The 20,360-nt window shown below is 34.9% G+C and overlaps 1 protein-coding gene across 1 annotated transcript in view; it reads left to right on the top strand.

Moving 5' to 3' along the window:
• Positions 1-561: 561 nt before the first annotated feature.
• Positions 562-20,360, top strand: part of LOC149419247 (membrane-bound acylglycerophosphatidylinositol O-acyltransferase frj-like) — a 31,814-nt gene continuing 12,015 nt past the window's right edge. The window contains exons 1-2 of the mRNA XM_089637957.1: positions 562-814; positions 1,341-1,492. Of these exons, the coding sequence (XP_089494083.1) occupies positions 562-814; positions 1,341-1,492 (405 nt within the window). The remainder of the gene's footprint in view (positions 815-1,340; positions 1,493-20,360) is intronic.

Below are 20,360 nucleotides of genomic sequence, written 5' to 3'. Positions count from 1 at the left end.
ACAAGGGAGTTGGGGCACATATTAGTGTGAAACCCGACATTGCGCTGCGTCGCTTTAATAATCCGTGTAGTTCGTAGCTCGGCGACAGTCGGCACGCTTCCACGCTGTTAACTGTAACATTGTGTATTCCAGTGTATGTTATAAGGTTACACGTTTAGGGTTTAATAGGGTAAATAACGCTCGCCGTACCAGAGGGCCGGTAGAGGTTAGAACTCCATCTTAAGAGGTGAGTATTAGTACAATTTCCAATGAAACAGGTTATCTTGGGATGACAAGTTTATTATCACATCAAACGGAAGGTCAGACAGTTACTATAATAGTTACAGGGCAATTTAAGACCCATAGGTTTTACTAGGGCGATCTACGAAATCTAAAGGCTCTGATAGAATTAAGTACATTAGTAGCTCACGTGTGGATTAACGAAATATGCCATAGGCGGGGGGCCTAGGCTGGTGAGGGCGTGGGCGGGAGCGAAAGCTCACCGAGCAGCGATGGCGGGCGATAGGCGGCCTGACGCCTACAAGGGGCGGCGTGGCGGAATGGCGGCAAGGCGGCAAGCAGATGCACTGGTCGGGTCGCCAAAGGGCTCTCCACGATCAGGCTGGTGTGGGCGGACAGCAGGGCGGTAGGCAGATGCACTGGTCGGGTCGCCAAAGGGCTCTCCACGATCAGGCTGGTGTGGGTGGAGTGATAGCACAGCATGGAGTATTGGCTGAGCTAGCATCAGGCAGAGACGGCATGACGTCTACAAGGGGCGGCACGGCGGCAGGCGGCAAGGGCCTGGAGTTGGGACATGACACAGTTGTTGTACAACGTAAGGGCGCTGTGGTTGGCTTGTGATAGTCCTGAAGTTGTGAATTTCGACTTGGAGATACGGCACAGTTATAAAACGTAAGGAGCCGGGGAATTGGCGGCAACCCGCGGACTGGAGACAAATTCCATGGTGTTAATCTCAACGGGCTCGGCGGAAAACTGGAGGCATGGGTCGGCCGGCAAGCTCTTGTGCTGCTTGCTACTCGAGGCGCGTCGTGGAAGGGATTCCTTATATGGTCATGTTTCCTAATTCGGACATTTGATTGGCCGTGGTACATGTACCATGCAGTGATGTCGCAAACGTACGTCTGTGTGTGAAATCATCCAAGTGTTGACATGCTATTAGTGTGTGGCCCATATTCGGCCACGTGCTGATATATCCATAATTATGCGTAGTAAGTCTGCTAGCCACTTTGAGCAATCATAACAACGCCATACCTTTTCCACTAACTGACTACACGTACATATGTTATCCCATGTTCGTCATTATTAAAAGGTACAGACGTTGATAAATCTGTGGATTTCAGGTCCAAATTTGCGATACAGAACTTGGGACGACTACCTCAATCTACCTTTCTGCAACAGCTGTGATTGTAGAGCTCTCATAAAAAGCCTGATCCTTCACACGATCCCACAAGTGATTGCCTTCGAAACCATAGGCTATTTCTACCCAATCGAGGTAAATATATTGTCATTATTGATTGACATTGTAATATGTGCATACGGGGTGTCGCTACTGTTGATATAGGAGTTGTTCACAAGCAGTGGCGGACTAAGGTCTAAAACAGGTCAATTCCTCAATAGCTGAAAATCTAGCTATCTCAATCCAGTGTTCAAAAAGGGTTCTAAAAATGATGTATGCAATTACAGACCTATTTGTATTCTACTAGTATACTTAAGCTCTTTGAAAAAACCATTCTAAACAAAATATCCTAATATTAAACACGTTATTACCAATTGCCAACATGGATTTATCTCATCTAGATCTACTCTCAAAAACCTTACAGTATATGTAAACTACATAAATACAGAATTGACTAACAGGAAACAGGTAGACTCCGTATATACCGATTTTTCCAAGGCGTTTGATAAGGTCTGCCACAAAATATTAATCAATAAACTTGTAAAATATGGGATAAGTGGTAATTTACTGGCATGGTTGATCAGTTACATATCAGATATATGACTTTTTGTTAATATTAATGACTGTCTATCATATGAATTTATTCCAACCAGTGGAGGCCCACAAGGTTCACACCTGGGACCTTTATTATTTATCCTATTCATCAATGACGTTACCAGCATTTTCTACAATGTGGAAGTTTTAATTTTTGCTGACGATATGAAGTTGTTTAGGGTCATTAATGATGTGTACAACTGCATAATCTTGCAAGAGAACCTTAACAACTTTTTAAAATGGTGTTCTAGTAATAAACTGCAACTTAATATTAACAAATGCCAAGTTATGAGGTTCCACAAAATCAAACACCCAATAATGTATAATTATTCATTGTGTAATGTTGACTTAATCTCTGTAATCGAAATACTTGTCCTAGGCATAATGTTTGATCAGAAACTCTGCTTTGTATCTCACATAACTTCTATCGCTAACAGGGCTATGAAAATGTTAGGTTTTATTGTAAGAATTTACAAGGATTTTAAAAATATCAACAAATTAAAAATTCTGTTCACATCTCTCGTTAGAAGTATTCTAGAATACAACTCTACAATTTGGTCACCTGTCTTTAATAATTACATTAATACCATTGAAAGAGTCCAACGAAAAATTTTGAGGTGTATTAATTTTAGGCTTGGAATTACTTTAGAAACAATAGATTATGATTTCTTATTGTTTTTATACAAAATTATAAATTATCAGTTGGATAGCCCTGACATATTAATGTTGATTCAATTCCATGTACCTACCATCAGATCAAGTTCCTCTAGTATGTATTATTGTGACAATTATACCACAGTCTCAGTATATAACTCAGTTATAAATAGATTGCACACACACCTGGGAACTTTTATGCTAAAATCGCAGATACTTTTAATATTCCCCTTGTAAAGTATAAAGCTGCACTAATAACACATTTTAACGCCACTTATTTTAATGAGGTCACTATATAACAGGCTATTGTTATTGCTTCTTTCTTTACTGTTATTTTATTTGTTATGTTTTAACTAAATTTAGTTCTTTAATTTTTCTCATCAAAATTTAATACTTTTCTATGTATATGTAAAAAAAAATAATATAAAAACTTTGTAAGTAAATAGCACTTGTGCCGTAAATTCTAAATATATAAATAAATACGGCCCTGCCAGGGCCTCGACAAAAAAATATTTAATTTATTTATTTATTTACAAAAGAAAGTACAAATTACATATTAGAAAGCTTTGCTTGTCTAACAAGGAAAGTTTCCCGTTCCTGGACAGCCAAAATGACAGGTGTCAACCAGGAAATTCCTAGCTCAATTTCCAAAAGCTCAAATTCCAAAATCAAACGTCAAGTGTCCACTTAAATTTTTTTTGTGTCGCATTATATAAGTATATGATAACAATTCTTCCAGATTTCGGTAGTTTATACAACTGTTGTTACTAATAATATTATTTTGTACAAGAAACCTGTAAATAAATAATGCTAAAAATATAATTATTCATTATGACGTAAAAATTTTGACATTTCTTACGAAGTTAATTTTCATCACTTTTCTTGGGTGAAATATTATAAAAATTACATCAAAATAATGTAAATAAAACTATCTTTCAGATGATACCTCAAATCTATTATTTCCACAATCAATTTAAATCAAAAATAATTAAAGAAGACGCTTTGACACTAAAAACGCGGCAAATATTTCGTTGGCATTCCACAGAAAAATTCTTTGTAAAAAATCTGAAAAGCTAGAAGTCATTCCGGTATTTGCTGCGTAAAGAACGAGAATAGCCCAAGCGATTGTGACCTTGTTTTTTATACAAATTCCTTATACATAAGGGTCAAAATCGCACATAGTTTTTTTTTTTTTAATTCGTAGATAATGTGCTGCACTCACATATGCGGTTCCGGGATACGACGGGTTAAGAAATGTACATAATTACATAGCAAAAAATTTCATTTTTCTCTGAAACTAAGTTGTGCAATATGTTTTTATTTAATTATTGTAGTAGTGGCTCTGTAAAGATTATCATAGTAATATATATTGCATTCGGAGTTACAGTTAAGAGATAAGTTAGGTATTTAGTAGTAATGAAAAGTAAAAAAGGAGATTTTTTTGTTTGTAGTTGTGACAATGTAGGAAACGTAACCTGGTAGCATATATCATATTGGGAATTAACCGAATTAACCTGAAAACATATTATATATACGGATTTATAGTGTATGAGATAAGTTAGGTAAGTTAGTAGTAATAGACAGTGTAAACCCGGTACCTGATAACATGTCAGAGGAATTACATTAAGATTTACAACATAAAGAGATGAAGTTATGTTAGGTCATGTGTTTACAAGTAGTGAACTTATAGTACACTTATAGGAGAATCTGAATTAAAATTTAAATATAAGATATAATTTATGTATGTAATAATATATATGTTTTTTAAGCGTTTTATCTACAATGTGTAATAATTTATGTGCAAACACATATTTTCAGTACATATTATATTATAAGACAATACAAATATACACTGCGCTCACGTAATTGAATCACTCTTGCTAAAATATTAAAAAACAATAACTCTCGATAAAAATAAAAACTGTAAATATTTATAAATATTTTTTATTTATTTATTTATAATGTATTACAAAAAACATGGTAAGTAACACATTATTCCCAATTAGTTGAGATAAAACTCATTACGGGAAGTACAGACACATAAAATACATTTTACAAGGATATTACACTTTTAAAAAAATACAACATATTGAAAAGGAAAAGAAAAATAAATAAAAAAGGAAAAATACATTGTTAAGAATAGAGATTTTAGAAATACTGAGAGACATCTATACACATGAAACATAGTAAACCAACATATGAAAGCGAGCGAAAATTCACTGGTTTAAAAACATTTTCAGGAAATAATCTTTAAGCGTTTTAACTAATATTTTTTTGTTAGTTACTGATTGCTTTATTTCATTAGGTAATGCATTGTATTGTCTATATGCAATATATTGTAATGAGTTAATACCAAATTTTGTTGTGTGGGTAGACGATGCTAGGTGTATTAGATTTTGGGACCGTGTTTTGTGCTGGTGTATGTCTGAATTAAATGCTGGTTTGATGTTAGTGTGTGAGGATCTATGTATGATTTGTAATATTGTACAAGTGATATTGTATTTAGGTAGAACCGTAAAAGGAAGTATGTTTGTCTTTAAATATATATCTTTGATATGTATATCCCACGGTAGACGGTAGATATTCCTTATTGCTCGATTTTGAATCACTTGTATTTCTGATATTTGTTTTTTAGTAATAGTGCCCCAGATACTAACTAAATAACTCAGATGGGAGTGAATCATCGCATAGTATGTGGCCCTTAGTAGAGATGTAGAGAGAAGACCTTGGAGTCGGTACAGTACGCCGGTTATTGGGGATATTTTAGATTTCACATGCTCAACATGGGAATTCCACGAAAGTTTAGAGTCTATTAATAGCCCTAAATATTTCGTGACTTCTATATTTTGGAGCTTCTCAGTTCCAAGTGTGATATTCATTGGCACATAATCCTTATTACCGAAAGTTAGGTAGTGCGTTTTTTTTATATTGAGGCTCAATTTATTAATACGCAGCCAATTAGCTAGAATTGAGACATCTACATTCATTTTAGACTCCAGGTCACTCAGGCTTGTACTGTGATAATAGATTACAGTGTCATCCGCATAAAGTTGGAGGTTTCCAGAGATACCACATTTAGTTATGTCATTGACATATAGCAAGAAAAGCAGAGGCCCAAGAATTGATCCCTGTGGCACTCCACATGTGATTTTACCTAAGCCACTCGAGACACCTTTGACTTCAACAAGACAAAATCTATCATCTAAGTAGCTTCGGAGGAGATTTAGGGGCTTCCCAACAATTCCCAACAATTCCCAAATATTCCAATTTCTTTAAGAGTATTTCATGATCGACCGTATCAAAGGCTTTTTTGAGATCTATAAATATGGCTGCCACATATTCACCCTGGTCTATATACTGTTGAAGGTTGGAGATAAAATCAAAGGCGGCACATTGAGTACTAGAATTTTTCCGAAAGCCATATTGTTGTGGTGTAAGGATATTATTCGCAGATATGTATTTTAGGAGTCTATCTTTGATTATGGTCTCAAATACTTTTGAAAAAACCGATAGAAGTGATATAGGACGGTAGTTAGAGATACATGTTTTACAGTCTCCTTTGTATTATCTTCGCTAACTTTAATTCATTTGGAAACTTTCCCGAGGACAGTGACCAATTAAAAAGTTCTGTAAGGTGACCCGCTAATTCTTCTTTGCAAGTCTTAAGAACTGATGGTGTTACTCCATCGAGTCCCGGTGCTGCTTTCAGCTTAGTTTTAGAGATGATCCTCAGTACCTCATCTTTGTTTGTCCTAGCCATGTACAAGGATTGGCAAGCCTTCGGTTCCACAAAAACGGTATTACAGTCATCCGGGAATGACGGAATGGTAGCTGCTAGCTTTTTTCCTATTGAGAGAAAAAACTCATTAAATGCGGATGCTATTTGGCTCGGATCCTTAATTACGCAGTCATTTACCACGAGGGATTCTATTTCGTTAGTTGGTTTATGTGTTCGGTTTGATAGAATAGAGTTTATGATTTTCCAGGTTTTAGTGGGGTTATTTTGGTTTTGTTGAAAGCTGTTCGCATAATATTTGTGTTTTAGATTTCGCCTATAATTAGTAATGGTATTTCTCAATCTCTTTTTAAGTGTTACAAGAGTAAGATTACCAGGGTCTTGTTTCCACTGCTTGTGAATCTGGTTTCGTTCTTTGATTAATGTATTTAATTTGGAATCAAACCACGGAGTATTCAGTTGTACCCGACTTCTTAATCCTGTTTTTGGTGTAGTTGTACCTGATTCTATTGCCTTTTTAATGTGATAATTGAAACTTTTAAAAGGGTCTTCTGAGTTGCTTAAGTTGATCGTGAAATTGTTATCAAGAAGATAGGATTTTACTGACATACTGTTGATGATAGGTCTCGTAATCCGGGATTTGGTTCTATTATTAAAACATTTTTTTAAGTTGTTCTTATAATCAACAATAAGTATATTATGGTCACTAAGTGGATCATCAATATTCGATATAGTAGTCTGAATGTTTTGCCTATTTGATAAGATGTGATCTATTAAGGTGCAGCTTGTATCAGTGACTCTCGTGGGAAATGTTTTGTTATGTATTGAAAAATTGTAAGATTGTAAGATGTTGCAAAAATTTAATGAAGAATGTGTGGATATGGATATGTCAATGTTAAAGTCTCCGAATATTAATGTATCTTGTCTACTTTCGTTCAGTATTTTTTCTAGATGTATTAGAAAATCCTGCATATTTGTGTTGGGTTTTCGATAGATAGCATAGATGTTAACTGGTTTCCTATCACTGCTACTAAGCGTTATACCTAAAAAGGAATTTTCATTTGAGAAATTTTCAATAATTGCACACTTCATAGTATCAATCATATTGCTACGCCGCCTCCTCCTTCGTTGGGGCGAGAAGAAAAAACACTTTTGTGACCATTCAGGGAGTAAAACTTTTCCTCTCCAATCTTAAGCCACGTTTCCGTAATGACGAGCACGTGTACAATGTACCGCGAACTTCTTACTTTTTCTTCGATCTCATCAAACTTATTACGGATGCTTCTCGCGTTCATATACATTATTCGTAGACAGTTCGTCACGGGATTATAATTCTCGATGGTGAGGCACTTATGCTCATGTATGTTACACTCCATAATCTATAGTTGCAAGGTCGTTCTTGAGTGCAGCGATGTAGGCCGGGCAGTTGTCCCTATCTCCAGTTGAGTGATCAGCAGGCTTACCAAATCTGGTGCATGTCGCGCAAACTGGTTTGATGGTGGAATTTGGGCAGGACTCACCAGTATGATTCTGTTGAGCACAATGTCCACATGTGGGTTTGGTATCTCTGCAATACTTGTATGAGTGACCAATCATGTAGCATTTGGTGCAGACAGTAAGGCCAATAAAATCTCGGACGCGGCAAATAGTCCAGCTTATAAATACTTTCTCTTGCTCGACTAGAAATTTACGTACGGTAGCGGGTACTGCGTAGATACGGTGACAAGCGTTACCTGTGCGAGCACCAGCCAGGTGACTTAGTTTACAGCCTGCAATAGTTTCTTCAATGTCTTCAACGTTGGGAATACCAGTGAGAGCCATCCTTAAAAAATCTTCGTCGGTCAGGTCCCGGGGAACATTAAAGAATATCAGTCTCGGTAGACGCTTTGACGGTAGTCGGGCCTTCAGTTTGCTCGAGTTGTCGAAGCAAGGTGCATTTAATAGCTTTTGTTGTTCGCCCGTGGTTGCCGTATTGATCAGGATGCCTTTATTTCTTATTTTTTTTATTCCCGTGACCCGAACGCCTAGTTCAGATGGCCGAATTGTATCTTCAATCATTTTTTTCGTACCGTCACTGTCCTTTGTGGCGTCCGCATCCGTTGGAAAGATGCAAACGGCAGGTCTTGGTGGTCCGACGCGATGTCCTTGTTGAGTGATTGGTGGGGGTTGGTGAGCATCATATGGCTGTTTTCGGGCGATGTCAGCAAAAGAGAGGGTAGCCTCCGTTGCCACTGCCACTCTCCGCATTACAGGCCCGAGATCAGACTCTAATTGTATGATTTTTTGCTCAAGGTGCCTTTTTTCCCTCTTCTCGTGGCGTATTTTTATTTCTGCCATTCTAAGTTGTGCTGTAACTGTAGCTAAATCCGCACGCATCGTCTCTCGCTCCAACAACAGCTGAGATACGGATCTGAAAACTTCCGATACGTTTCTAGCGATCCTCAGCTGCTGGTCTTTTGAGACCTTAGATTGCTTCTCTGCTAACACAAGTTGAAGAGCTGTCAAATGTGCTTGGGTTTCATTGAGCACATCTACTCCTGAAGCGCAAGGATATTCCGCTTCGGTGACGTCCGAGCCTTTGGATGACGTAACCGAGCTGTTTTCATCCGCATCCTCAATCGTGACGCACTTTCCTCCTATATCCTCTGGACTAGGAGACATCATGGTGCTTATGTGTCGTTTTTTAGGACGATTCATTATTAAACACTACTTTATAAGGACACATAAAAAAAACAATGTTTGAAACAGAGTATTAGTTCTGTTCAGCTTTGCGCCTGAAAATTCGTAGGTGGGCAATCGGTCTAGCTCTATGTAAATCAAAACAAAAGTCGCCGTATCGAGTTTTTATATCACGATTTTTTTTTATATTTGCACTAATTGAGCACAAATAACTTTAAACAGTTTATCACTATGAATGTATCTACGAAATCCCCTATCGGTTTTACCGAAAAGTTTCTGTTTTATTCACGAAATTATCGGATATGTTTTTTTGTAGGTTCTGGATAATTTTATTTAAAAGAAAAAATACACAAATGTATACTAAAAAGTATTTTGCGAGATGAGAGTAATCTCTTTCGACGCACAATTGTCACTTTAAAAGGATTTAATACACAGAATTTAGATAGTTTCGATTGTAAACAAGGGGTATGACAAATTCACAACACAAACGCAACCAATAGGAGCCCTGAAAGGTGAGCTCATAATTAAAGCGGCCAATCCGCGCACTTTATCCGTTGTACACAACACTTTGGTTTGGGATGCAGTGAATTTTATAGTTTATATTATTAAAAACACAATGGTAAAATGTTAAAAAGTCACTGGAGAACACTACCACGTGTTAAACTTTCGTTGTTTTTAACGACGATTACGTTTTATCTTCCGTCGGATTTATTATAAAGTTGTTTACTATTATTAACGATAGCTTGACAGAGCACGACGCTTCGCTTCGTAGGTACGATTGAATATAATATATTTATAAATAGTATCTGATTTAGTGCTACTTTTGTAACGGTATAGTGAAATTGGTTCATTACTACGTACGTCGTACATATTGCGTTATGTATTGTTTATTTATTATAAATGATCACCGCTATAAGGTATCAAGTTTCACACAGCGAGGCTTAGGACCGGTTGTTTCGGAGAATATGAACAATTCATCAAATTTCAACGTTAATTAGCGAGTTCTGTGAAAGTCCTATTCAAGTTCTGATATTATATTATCATAGGCTAGTTGCTTGACAGAACTGAAATAATAACAGAACTAGAAAATATCTTTCACAGAACTCGCAAATTAATGTTGAAATTTGAAGAATTGTTCAAATTCTCAGAAACAACCGGTCCTAAGTATTAGTGTGCGTGTGTTTACGCCTTTCAGCAGTGATGCTCTGGAAGTAAACAGTCTTCAGGGACGCAAAACCATAAATCCCAGGTATTAAAACATCAAAAAGGATGTCGAAATATTGCGAAGCTATATCAGGACTCAATAAAGTGTGGTAGGAATTTTGGTCTAGTGATCAGGAAGGTTAGGTGATTTTGTTTATCTGACAGCATATGTTCACTTTCGACTCTCCCTAAGTCCAGAATCCAATCATTAACTAATTTACGCAGGCCGCTTTCACTTTTCAATTTCCAAGAACCAGGTATAAGGTTGAACATTTTTGGACCTATGTAAGAATATTATCTATGAGCAAGGGATGTCATCGTAGTAAGTGGAACTATTGGATTCCTCCCTGCATGTCGGGTGTCGTGAAAATGTTCTACGGAGGGGAAGAGGTAACGATATTTTTATGTGTATAATATAACTTTTCTCATGAATAGCTGCCTCACATCCAAAACTCTTATCTCTTTGAATAAAGCATTACTGGGGTATCTGAATGGTTTTTTAAGGATGACCTTTAGTAGTGATTTCTCTGCTTTAGCTAAGAGATCCACTATTGTTTTGGTACATCCTCCCCATCCTAAAGATTCATATTCAAGTAATGAGTTGCGGATGGCATTGTAAATTAGTTTCAGATCTTTTTCGCAGAGAATATTTCTAATAGCCATGAAAAGATGCGTGAGTTTTTTGACCTTTGTGGAAATTAAGTCGATATGTTCATTCCATCTCAGATTCTTTTCTACGATAATTCCTAGATATTTTATGCAATCCAAATATTATAAGGTATTGCAACTGTAAGTGTTTAGGTCATTGCAATGGTGAATAATAATTATTTGAATTTCTCTTGGTTATCCCGCTTGAGTTGCACTGAAACGGATGAATTTAGTTTTGGCAGTGTTGAGAGTGAGAAGATTATTGTCTAGCCATTGTTTTGCCTTGTTTATACCAACTTCTGAATTATTATGAAATTCATTCCATTTTTTTCCTTCAAATAATAATACTGGAGAGGTATATAATAATATGCATAGAGGTTCGTCAAATATGATTTAAGATTTTCAGGGCCAAAAGTATTTTTGTTATTTGTTTTTGGGGTGTTATGCCGTGTAGCGCTAACTCTTTCTTCAGCCAACGTTTCGTATTTGGTATAAGTTTATTGCTTGTGTGTTTAGACATATTTTATTTATTTTATTTTTGTTTATTGCAGAAACAAAAAGTACCTAATTACATAGATGACAATAGTTACAAAGTTATAAAAGTTAGTATAATAATTGGTACCAATGACATGTCGCTGACATATATACATAGGAAGTATATTATACATTTACGGTTAAGTTACATTTTTAAGTTAAGTTAATTAGTGTGCTGGGGAAGGAGAGAGGTGTGTGTGAGTGTTTGTGTGTGTGTACGTGTGCGTGTGTGTCTGTGTGTGGTTGTATGTGTTATGTTGGCGAATTTAGTGTGCTAAAAAAGTTTTTCTTAAATAGAGGGAGAGAATCAAAAAATATATAAAATATATGGGTGTAATTTAGTGATAAATCCATTCATTGATAAGTCAGCATCAGTTCGGTCTAGAAAATTTTGCCAGCTTTCTGTGCTCAAGTCCTCAATTAAGTTATTGTAGTTTATTCGTGCAACATTTTTAGCAGGATTAGGTGGTTTGTTTTTAAGGAAGAGTGCTGTTGTATAGTGATCTGATATTGTAGAGTGAATAACAAATGAGTCAACATGATTAATTTTTTTGACGTTTATGTGATCTAAACAAGATGTAATGATGCCTTGCTCACGAGTGGGGCTGTTAATTGTCTGAATGAACCCATTTTCAGTAAGCAGACATAGGTAATCGTTGGATTGGCGGTGGTATTCGGTAATCGTATTAATGCTGAGTTCTATTTTTTTTAAGGTGTTGATAATTGATTGGAGTGAACTCAGAAACGTGTCAATATTTTGGAAAGAGGGTGATCTGTAGATTTAAAAAATGCATAAGTTATTATTCAATACAATTTTCAGGCAATTGGCTTGTGATAAGAGTATTTCATCGACTTGAGTTTGAATACCATCTCTGATATAGATAACGATCCCGCTAGACTTATTGAGATTTATATTTGTGTGGTGTTCGGAATAATTGTGAATAACTTTTGAAGTGGTCTTTATTTAACCAACATTCTGATTAAATTATAACATCCAATTTGTAGTGGAATTAATCAAAAAAAAAAAAAAACATCGTCAATATTAAATATGCTTCTTATATTATGGTGTATAATTTTAAAACTTCATTTATAATTATTTAGATTGTCCAGATCATCAATGACATTCATGTTAAGATCTATACCGGAATCAATTTCTGTATCATAATGTAATTGAATCATAAGTATGTGTTGGTTGTGTGTTGTTGGTTCCCGAATAATATGTGATTATATGCGATATCAAAAGTAGTTACAACGGTAAATGTGCTTGATATGAATAATATAGAACAAATAATGTAGTTAGATGTAGTACTATGAAAGATATAGCAAAAACAATAAGGTAGCAGGAACTGTGTGATATCAAACGAATTCCAGAAAAGTAGTAAATAATACAAAAATGTGAGCGAGACATAAATGCACGGGTCAAGACATAAATCGAAAGAAAAACCATTAATTTAAATTTATCAAAGTACAGCCAATTTGCTTTCGTCGTAGATAATAATGGCATTAGTTCCCTCGTTTTTGCGATGGCAAATAACCGGAGATACGGTAAGTTTTATTAATATGTGGTAATACACGTTACACCCTTTTAATCCAAACAAAGCGATATTGTTTCTCCTTCGCCGCTGCTCGTATCTTGTACCACAGCTGTTTACCGCGAAATGTCAGTTGTTCTGAAATGAAGATCGTCGAGCTGGATTCAGCTGTACCGATGTTTGAGGTTTTCAGTTTGTTTTCCAGATTCTGTTTGTTTTTGTTGAAAGTTTTTAAGTCTGTTAAAAGATGTTCTCTTGCTATGTTCATTTTGAATTTAAAAATGATTTTTCTCAGATGACTAGAACTTGAATATTTTCTAGATTTGTCGGTGTCTGAGCGGCGAACGCTGAACTAGTATCAATAACTTTTTTACTCTGCTCCAAAGGTTCAGTATCTCTGATTGTCTGCAGTGGGCTAGCAGCGCCGGGGGTGGCTGATTTGCATTGCTTGCACTTTTGTTGAGATCGCCGTTCTTGATTAAGTCGACGGTATGTATTCTCGGTAATACGAGGGCTTGCTAGATGAAATGTGCCTTTACATGCAGTACACACTAATGTTAACTCATTAGTAGGTATAGTTACTGGGCACACTCGGAAATGCATCTTGAATTATGTTTTTTACCCGCGTTATAGCAAATTGTACTGTTATAGTTTTGCTGATTAAACTCGAAAGGAACTTTAAATCACTCGGATGTTATAAAAATATTTTAGACTTTTGTAGTAAGAACACGTAACACTTCAAGTAGCTTTCTAATTTGAGCGTTAAGTATTTTTAAAATACACTTTAATGCGGAGCAAGTTAATATGAACTAGTCACAGGTAATGTTAGTGTTGTTGAAGATAAAAAATAAAAATAAGCATACTTTTCCAAATACTTTTTCATCCTTTTTTTATGTACGAGCACCTTACCTATACCTATATTGCGTGAGGCTCTTGACTCTTTTTATCGAATTTATATAATAATTATTCAAGGATTTTCACCATATATTAAATTGGGTTATATTTTTTCTAAAAACAGCATCTTATTGTCGTCATATTTGCTGAAAAAAATTCATCTATTTAAAATAGTTTTCCTAGTCTTGAAATAAGGAATTTGAGTAAAAAATATTCTAATTATTGAAGACAATATTAGCGATTTTTAAACGAAAATCTGAAACAGAAAAATCAGAAAAGGATACGGTCACATCTAGGACTCGAACCCAGGACCCTTGTCTTTCCGGGACACCGCACTACCAACTGAGCTAATGGGACCCTATCCCCCTCGGTCACTTTTAACTGTATCATACTTCGAATAAGAACTACAAACATTGTCTTCATTTTTCACTGTTCATTTTTATTGGCAACTATCTATTCGGTGTCCCGGAAAGACAAGGGTCCTGGGTTTGAGTCCTAGATGTGACCGTATCCTTTTCTGATTTTTCTGTTTCAGATTTTCGTTTAGAAATCGCTAATATTGTCTTCAATAATTAAATATTACAATTTGAGGTTTTACTCAATAAAGTTATTCCGAAAAAAAAAATATATATATATATATTCTGACATTAAAAAAATATATTCATGTTTTTTTTTATTCTTTAATATAATAGTATTACAAAGGTATAGTACTCGTATATTGTCTTCCACGCGAGGAGTTCACCTGTGGATGACTTTTTCAATTGTAAAGTTATATAATAGTAAACAATGCAGTGGGGTTAGTTACACAGAGAAACAATCAAAATTAAAATATAGAATAGATTTTTACAAAGTTTTAACAAAAAAAAGTGAAATATAACAAAATTAAATATTGAAAGGATTGTAGCTAGTTCCATATGTGTTTTTTGTATTCTGCAAGATTAGAAGTTTTATATTGTGTTGGAAGTGAATTGTATAGTTTTATGGCCTGGAATCTTTAGTGTTTTTGTACAAAAGATATGTTGGTTTTTGGTATTAGTAGTTGGTATGCATGTCTTGTTCTAGTATTGCGAGAAATTTGTGAAGTTTTAAATGTGTTTTGGTTCTTGTAAAGGAAAGTTAGTATTTGTTTTGAATATAATTTTTGAATCTTCAGCACTGGGAATTTTTTGAATATGGTTGAAGTGGGTGTTAGTATTGGTACTTTAAGTTTTACTTTTATTAAGGTTTTCTGAGCTTTGCACAGTGTGTCAATGTATTCTTTACTGGGTAATTATAATAGATTTGATTATAAAAAATTAATATTATGGATTGTGCTATTGGGAGGGGTATATTCTTTATATCATTTATGTTTAGTATATTTGTCACGTTTTTTATGTTTCGTATAAGTAAATCAACTTGTTTAGTTTTCCTTTAACCGAGCGAACGGTCGAAGTATTTACCAAGATATTTGATATTTTCCGTTTGTGTGTTTGAGGAGGAAAATTGCATGGGGTGCTCGCTGAGTGACAGGAATGTATTTTAATCTAGATGTTTTTGGAGGGTTGGCCTGTCGAGTTTATGCTGAAGGTTATGAATTTAGTCTTATCCATATTTAAAGTTAATAAATTATAGTCAAACCATTTTTTAGTAATATTTAGGCCAACTTCTGCTTTTGTGATTAGTGTGTTCCAATCAGTGGCCTTAAAAGGTAACACAGTGTCATCAGCAAAGATTTTAATTTCCCCGTCTATTTGGAGGTGACATAGATCGTTAATATAATTGATTATCACAATTGATTTGGTGATAGTATATTATTTTTGTTGAGAAAAATTAAAAGGTTGTTTTTGATATGTTTCTCGAAAATTTTTGATAGCGTGTTCAGGATTATAATTGGTCTGTAATTTTTTATTTCTTCCTTGTTTCAATTTTTGTGGATTGGAATTACTTTGCCCATTTTTAAAATAGTTGTGAACATCCATTCTTTAATGGACCGATTTATAAGTATGGTTAGTGGGATAAGAAGTGCTGATTTTAATATTTTTAGTGTCATCGGTGATATTTTTATATATTGATTCGTTTATAAGTTTTAGTGTTTCTGTTTGGGTAATGTATGGAATTTTAAAGGGAGAAACACCAGTGTGTGTATAGCGGGTTGAGGATTCTGGGATATCTTAGTTTTTATTGATTCTGTTTGCTATTACCTTGCCTACGTTAGCGAAATAGTTATTCACAAAATCACATATTTTTAGTGGTTGTTCTGATGTCTTAATAATCTCGTTATCTATTGTAATCTCGGCTATGGAATTGCTTTTCTTTGTATATGTGTGGGATATTTCTTTTAGGATTTGCCAATTTTTTTTGTTTTTAACAATGTGGTCAATACAAGTTTGAGTGGGTAATAGGTTATTTTGTTTAAAGTTGAATTTTGTGGGTTCATTTATGGTGCTAAAGAGTCCATGGAACAACAAAAGGTAATCGTTAATTTGTGGATGTTTTTTATTTGCTAAAATGTTAATATTCATATCTCCTACTAAGCAGATATTTTTTTATTATTTTTCGGAATAACTTATTGAGTAAAACCTCAAATTATAATATTTAAATATTGAAGACAATATTAGTGATTTTTAAACGCAAATCTGAAACAGAAAAATCAGAAAAGGAAAGGTCACATCTGGGACACGAACCCAGGACCCTCGTCTTTCCGGGACAATGCTCTACCAACTGCGCTAATGGGACCCTATCCTCTTCGGTCACTTTTAACTGTATCATACTTCGAATAAGAACTACCAACGTTGTCTTCATTTTTTCACCGCACATTTTTATTGGCAACTATCTTTATGTATGATCGCAAGATTCAACCCGAACTAAATGCAATCCTAGACAGCGTCTTATAGATAAACCTATCTTATTGTTTTTATTTTTAATGTGCGACATCTATTGACTTTTTCTGCAAGTCTAGAAATGAATTATTATTTTTCGGAATAACTTATTGAGTAAAACCTCAAATTATAATATTTAAATATTGAAGACAATATTAGTGATTTTTAAACGCAAATCTGAAACAGAAAAATCAGAAAAGGAAACGGTCACATCTGGGACACGAATGGGTTGAATCTGGGTTGGGTTGAAACTGGGTTGAATCTTGCGATCATACATAAAGATAGTTGCCAATAAAAATGTGCGGTGAAAAAATGAAGACAACGTTGGTAGTTCTTATTCGAAGTATGATACAGTTAAAAGTGACCGATGAGGATAGGGTCCCATTAGCGCAGTTGGTAGAGCATTGTCCCGGAAAGACAAGGGTCCTGGGTTCGCGTCCCAGATGTGACCGTTTCCTTTTCTGATTTTTCTGTTTCAGATTTGCGTTTAAAAATCACTAATATTGTCTTCAATATTTAAAGATATTTTTTTGTTTTTTTCATTTTGGTTACTTGACTGTCTAGGGACCTCAGAAAGGGAAATATTTTTTTTGTAGAAGGTGATCGGTATATAGCTAAAATCATAGACATATGAATATTAGTAGACCTGCCCTAAGTGATTAAAAGCGTATTATCCCCACTCCCCATACCGGTTCCATTGGAGCCGGCTGTGCTCGCGTATGGCCTCAAGTGAAATTTGAAAATGTGACGTCATCATTCTTGTGCGAACTATGGTCGAGGCATCATCGGTTCATTTTACGAAATAACACGGCAAAATGTTGACTTGTACTATGAAAACTTGTAAAAATAGATTTGAAAAAGAGAATAAACCCAATTGTCGTATTACATTCCATATATAAGCATTATTTTACTTTATTTTGAGCATATTCACATCGTATAATATAGATCAGTTTTAGAAACATATACTATCACATCGAAAAAAGGTCTGGACGCGAAACACAAAGCTGGTTGGTTGCTGGGAAGTAAATTATGAACATTTATAAAAGTGTCTTAACTAAATACTTAAACGAAATATTCGACTCTGAAAATAGAACCGAATTTTTTTGCCGAATTTGGACTTTGCAAATTTGTTCATAACGTGGCGAGTAATTTGCGCTCCCATGTAAAAATGTCTATTCATTCAAAAGCAGATTTTACTTTTAAGAAGTAAATGGTGATATTATAATGCGAGATGCCTATTTACTGTCAGATTGATTTATTGACGAATCACAGTCAGCCTTACTCCCTTCGTTCTTCAACAGTTGATTTTACCCCTCGCCATTATCTTCTCGTCTATTAATTCCTATGTCTGTGGCTAAAATACATATTTGTTATTATTTACGATTATTTCAATGCCGTTTGCGTCTGTGATATCTAGCTCCGTTATAGTTGAATGTTTCGTACTTGACTTCTCTTTTCTTAGAGAGCAAAAGCTCATGTAATTTAAGATTATTGAATTTAATTTTAAATTTTAATTTTGTGCTTATGATTTGGTAGAGAGATGTCACTTTAGTAAAGTTAAATTTAGTTATTTTGCCTTCAGTTCCAATAGTTTAAGTAGTCACTGTAATCTTTTTTCAAGTAGTTTAAGTTATTAAGCTTATTAATTATTCGTGTAGAGAAAGATTTAAGATTCGTCAAAAGTGACAACACAATTGACCAATCACGAGGCAGATGACTACTCTATTGTTGTGCTTGGTGTGTAACATGTAATATGAAAATTTAAAATAAAAAAGTTTTTGCCTGTCTGAGATCGAACCGAGATATAGCCTAATTTGATAGCCTACTTTAAAAAGCGGTCGGCGCGTTAGACCACAGAACCACGGCACCTATGTCCAATTCGGCGAGTTATAACTATGATATACGTGTGTAAAGGTTTACGTATTTATTGTCGCACTTGTATTATCAATGTTTTTGTGATTTTTTTAAACTTTTTGTCAACACCGAAAGTGTGAATTGATCACTGCTTTAATTTTTTCTTCTTTCAGCAATTGGTTGTACGTACGACAGCAGCGTTTGTTTATTTGAGAGAGATAAGCTGCGAACTTTGTTTACGCCGTTTTTGTTTTTTTTTCAAAACACTGTTATGGTTCATTCAGGTGGAAAAAAAGAGAATGTATTTCAGTATTTCACAGTAGTTTCATTGTAGTGATCCACTTAACTTTTTACCACCCTTTTTGTTTGATTATTAAGGAAGTATTCAAATACGCGTCTGACGTTTACTTTTAGTAGGTGGTTGAGGATCAGTTGAGGTGGTCGTGGATGTTGATCAAAAACACCGATTTTAACTGTATTATATATTTATACTTTCAGATTTAATAAGTAATTTGTTAAATGTTGCACTCCTTGTCATGTCAATCTTTTCCTTTTTCAATATTAATAATACGAGAACCCTTTGTCATAAGCTATTTATTGGAGAGTTAGACAATTTGAAGAGAGATAATGGTAAAAGAAAACAAAAGAACACTAAAATTTAAAAAAAAAAACAAAATTAAACATCGTTCTTGAAAAATGACTTAAAAGGTTTACTGTGTTTACGAACCATGATTTGTAAAACGAAATCTGATGTCAAATGTACTCCGTGTTAAGTTTGTACAACGTTAAACATCTTTTTCTGTTTATTTATTGTTTATTTGCAAAAACAGTATGAACCAGAACATTGCAATATCGATAATTAACATTTACAAAAAAGTGAATAACAAATGGGTACATTTACAAGTGGGACAAAGAAAAAAGTTTCAAATTTAGATTTACAATTTTGAGTATTGAATAATAATATTTCACGTTTAAATACGTTGTAGGACATGTGGAAAATATCCACATTTCCTGCGAGGCAGTTAATTAACCTAGTGATTCTTCCCAAGGGCATCGCCATTGGTAAATTAGTTCTGCACCTAGGAAGAATCAAAAGCCTGTGTTGGCGGCCTCGCGCAAAATTATCCGGGACATAAAATCCTATTTTAGCCAGAATGTCTGGTATTGATACTAAACCGTTTAGTAGTTTATACGCCATCAGGAGTAATGCAACATCCATTCTGGAACTAAGGCTGCATACACCCAGCATTCCCAAGATAAATGCTGTTGGAAACAGCCATGGGTAATAACCAAACTCTCTCATGTAGAGGTATCGTAAAAACTTTTTTTGTATCTTCTCGACCATTAGTACATTGACAGTATCCTCTGGCCCCCATACCTGAGATCCATTCTCGAGAATGCTACGCACTAAGCTAAAGTAAAGCAGCCTTATTATTGCAAGGTTGGTCAAGTCTTTCGAATTGTGTATGACGAAACCCAACATCTTAGTGGCTGATTTACAGATCTTTTCAATATGAGCGTGAAATGTTAAGCGAATGTCTTACACAATTCCTAAGTCCTTGCAAGTCACCATGGGCTTCAGTGACGTATCTTTCATTTTGTAATTAAAATATATGGTCTTGTGTGCCCTTGTAAAACACATCACTGAACATTTTCGGAAGTTGAACCCAAGTTTGTTATCAATACTCCAGTCAATAATTGCATCGATATCTTCCTGGAGCTTTCTACAGTCTTCTATCGATCTTATTCTCAGAAAAAGTTTGATGTCATCGACGAAA

Source organism: Hesperophylax consimilis, chromosome 12 (genome assembly GCF_061612785.1).
Source record: "Hesperophylax consimilis isolate HC1 chromosome 12, BYU_Hcon_1.0, whole genome shotgun sequence".
Taxonomy (NCBI): Eukaryota; Metazoa; Arthropoda; class Insecta; order Trichoptera; family Limnephilidae; genus Hesperophylax; species Hesperophylax consimilis.
Note: the sequence above shows the minus strand (reverse complement) of the source record. Positions and strands in the feature narration are given on the sequence as shown.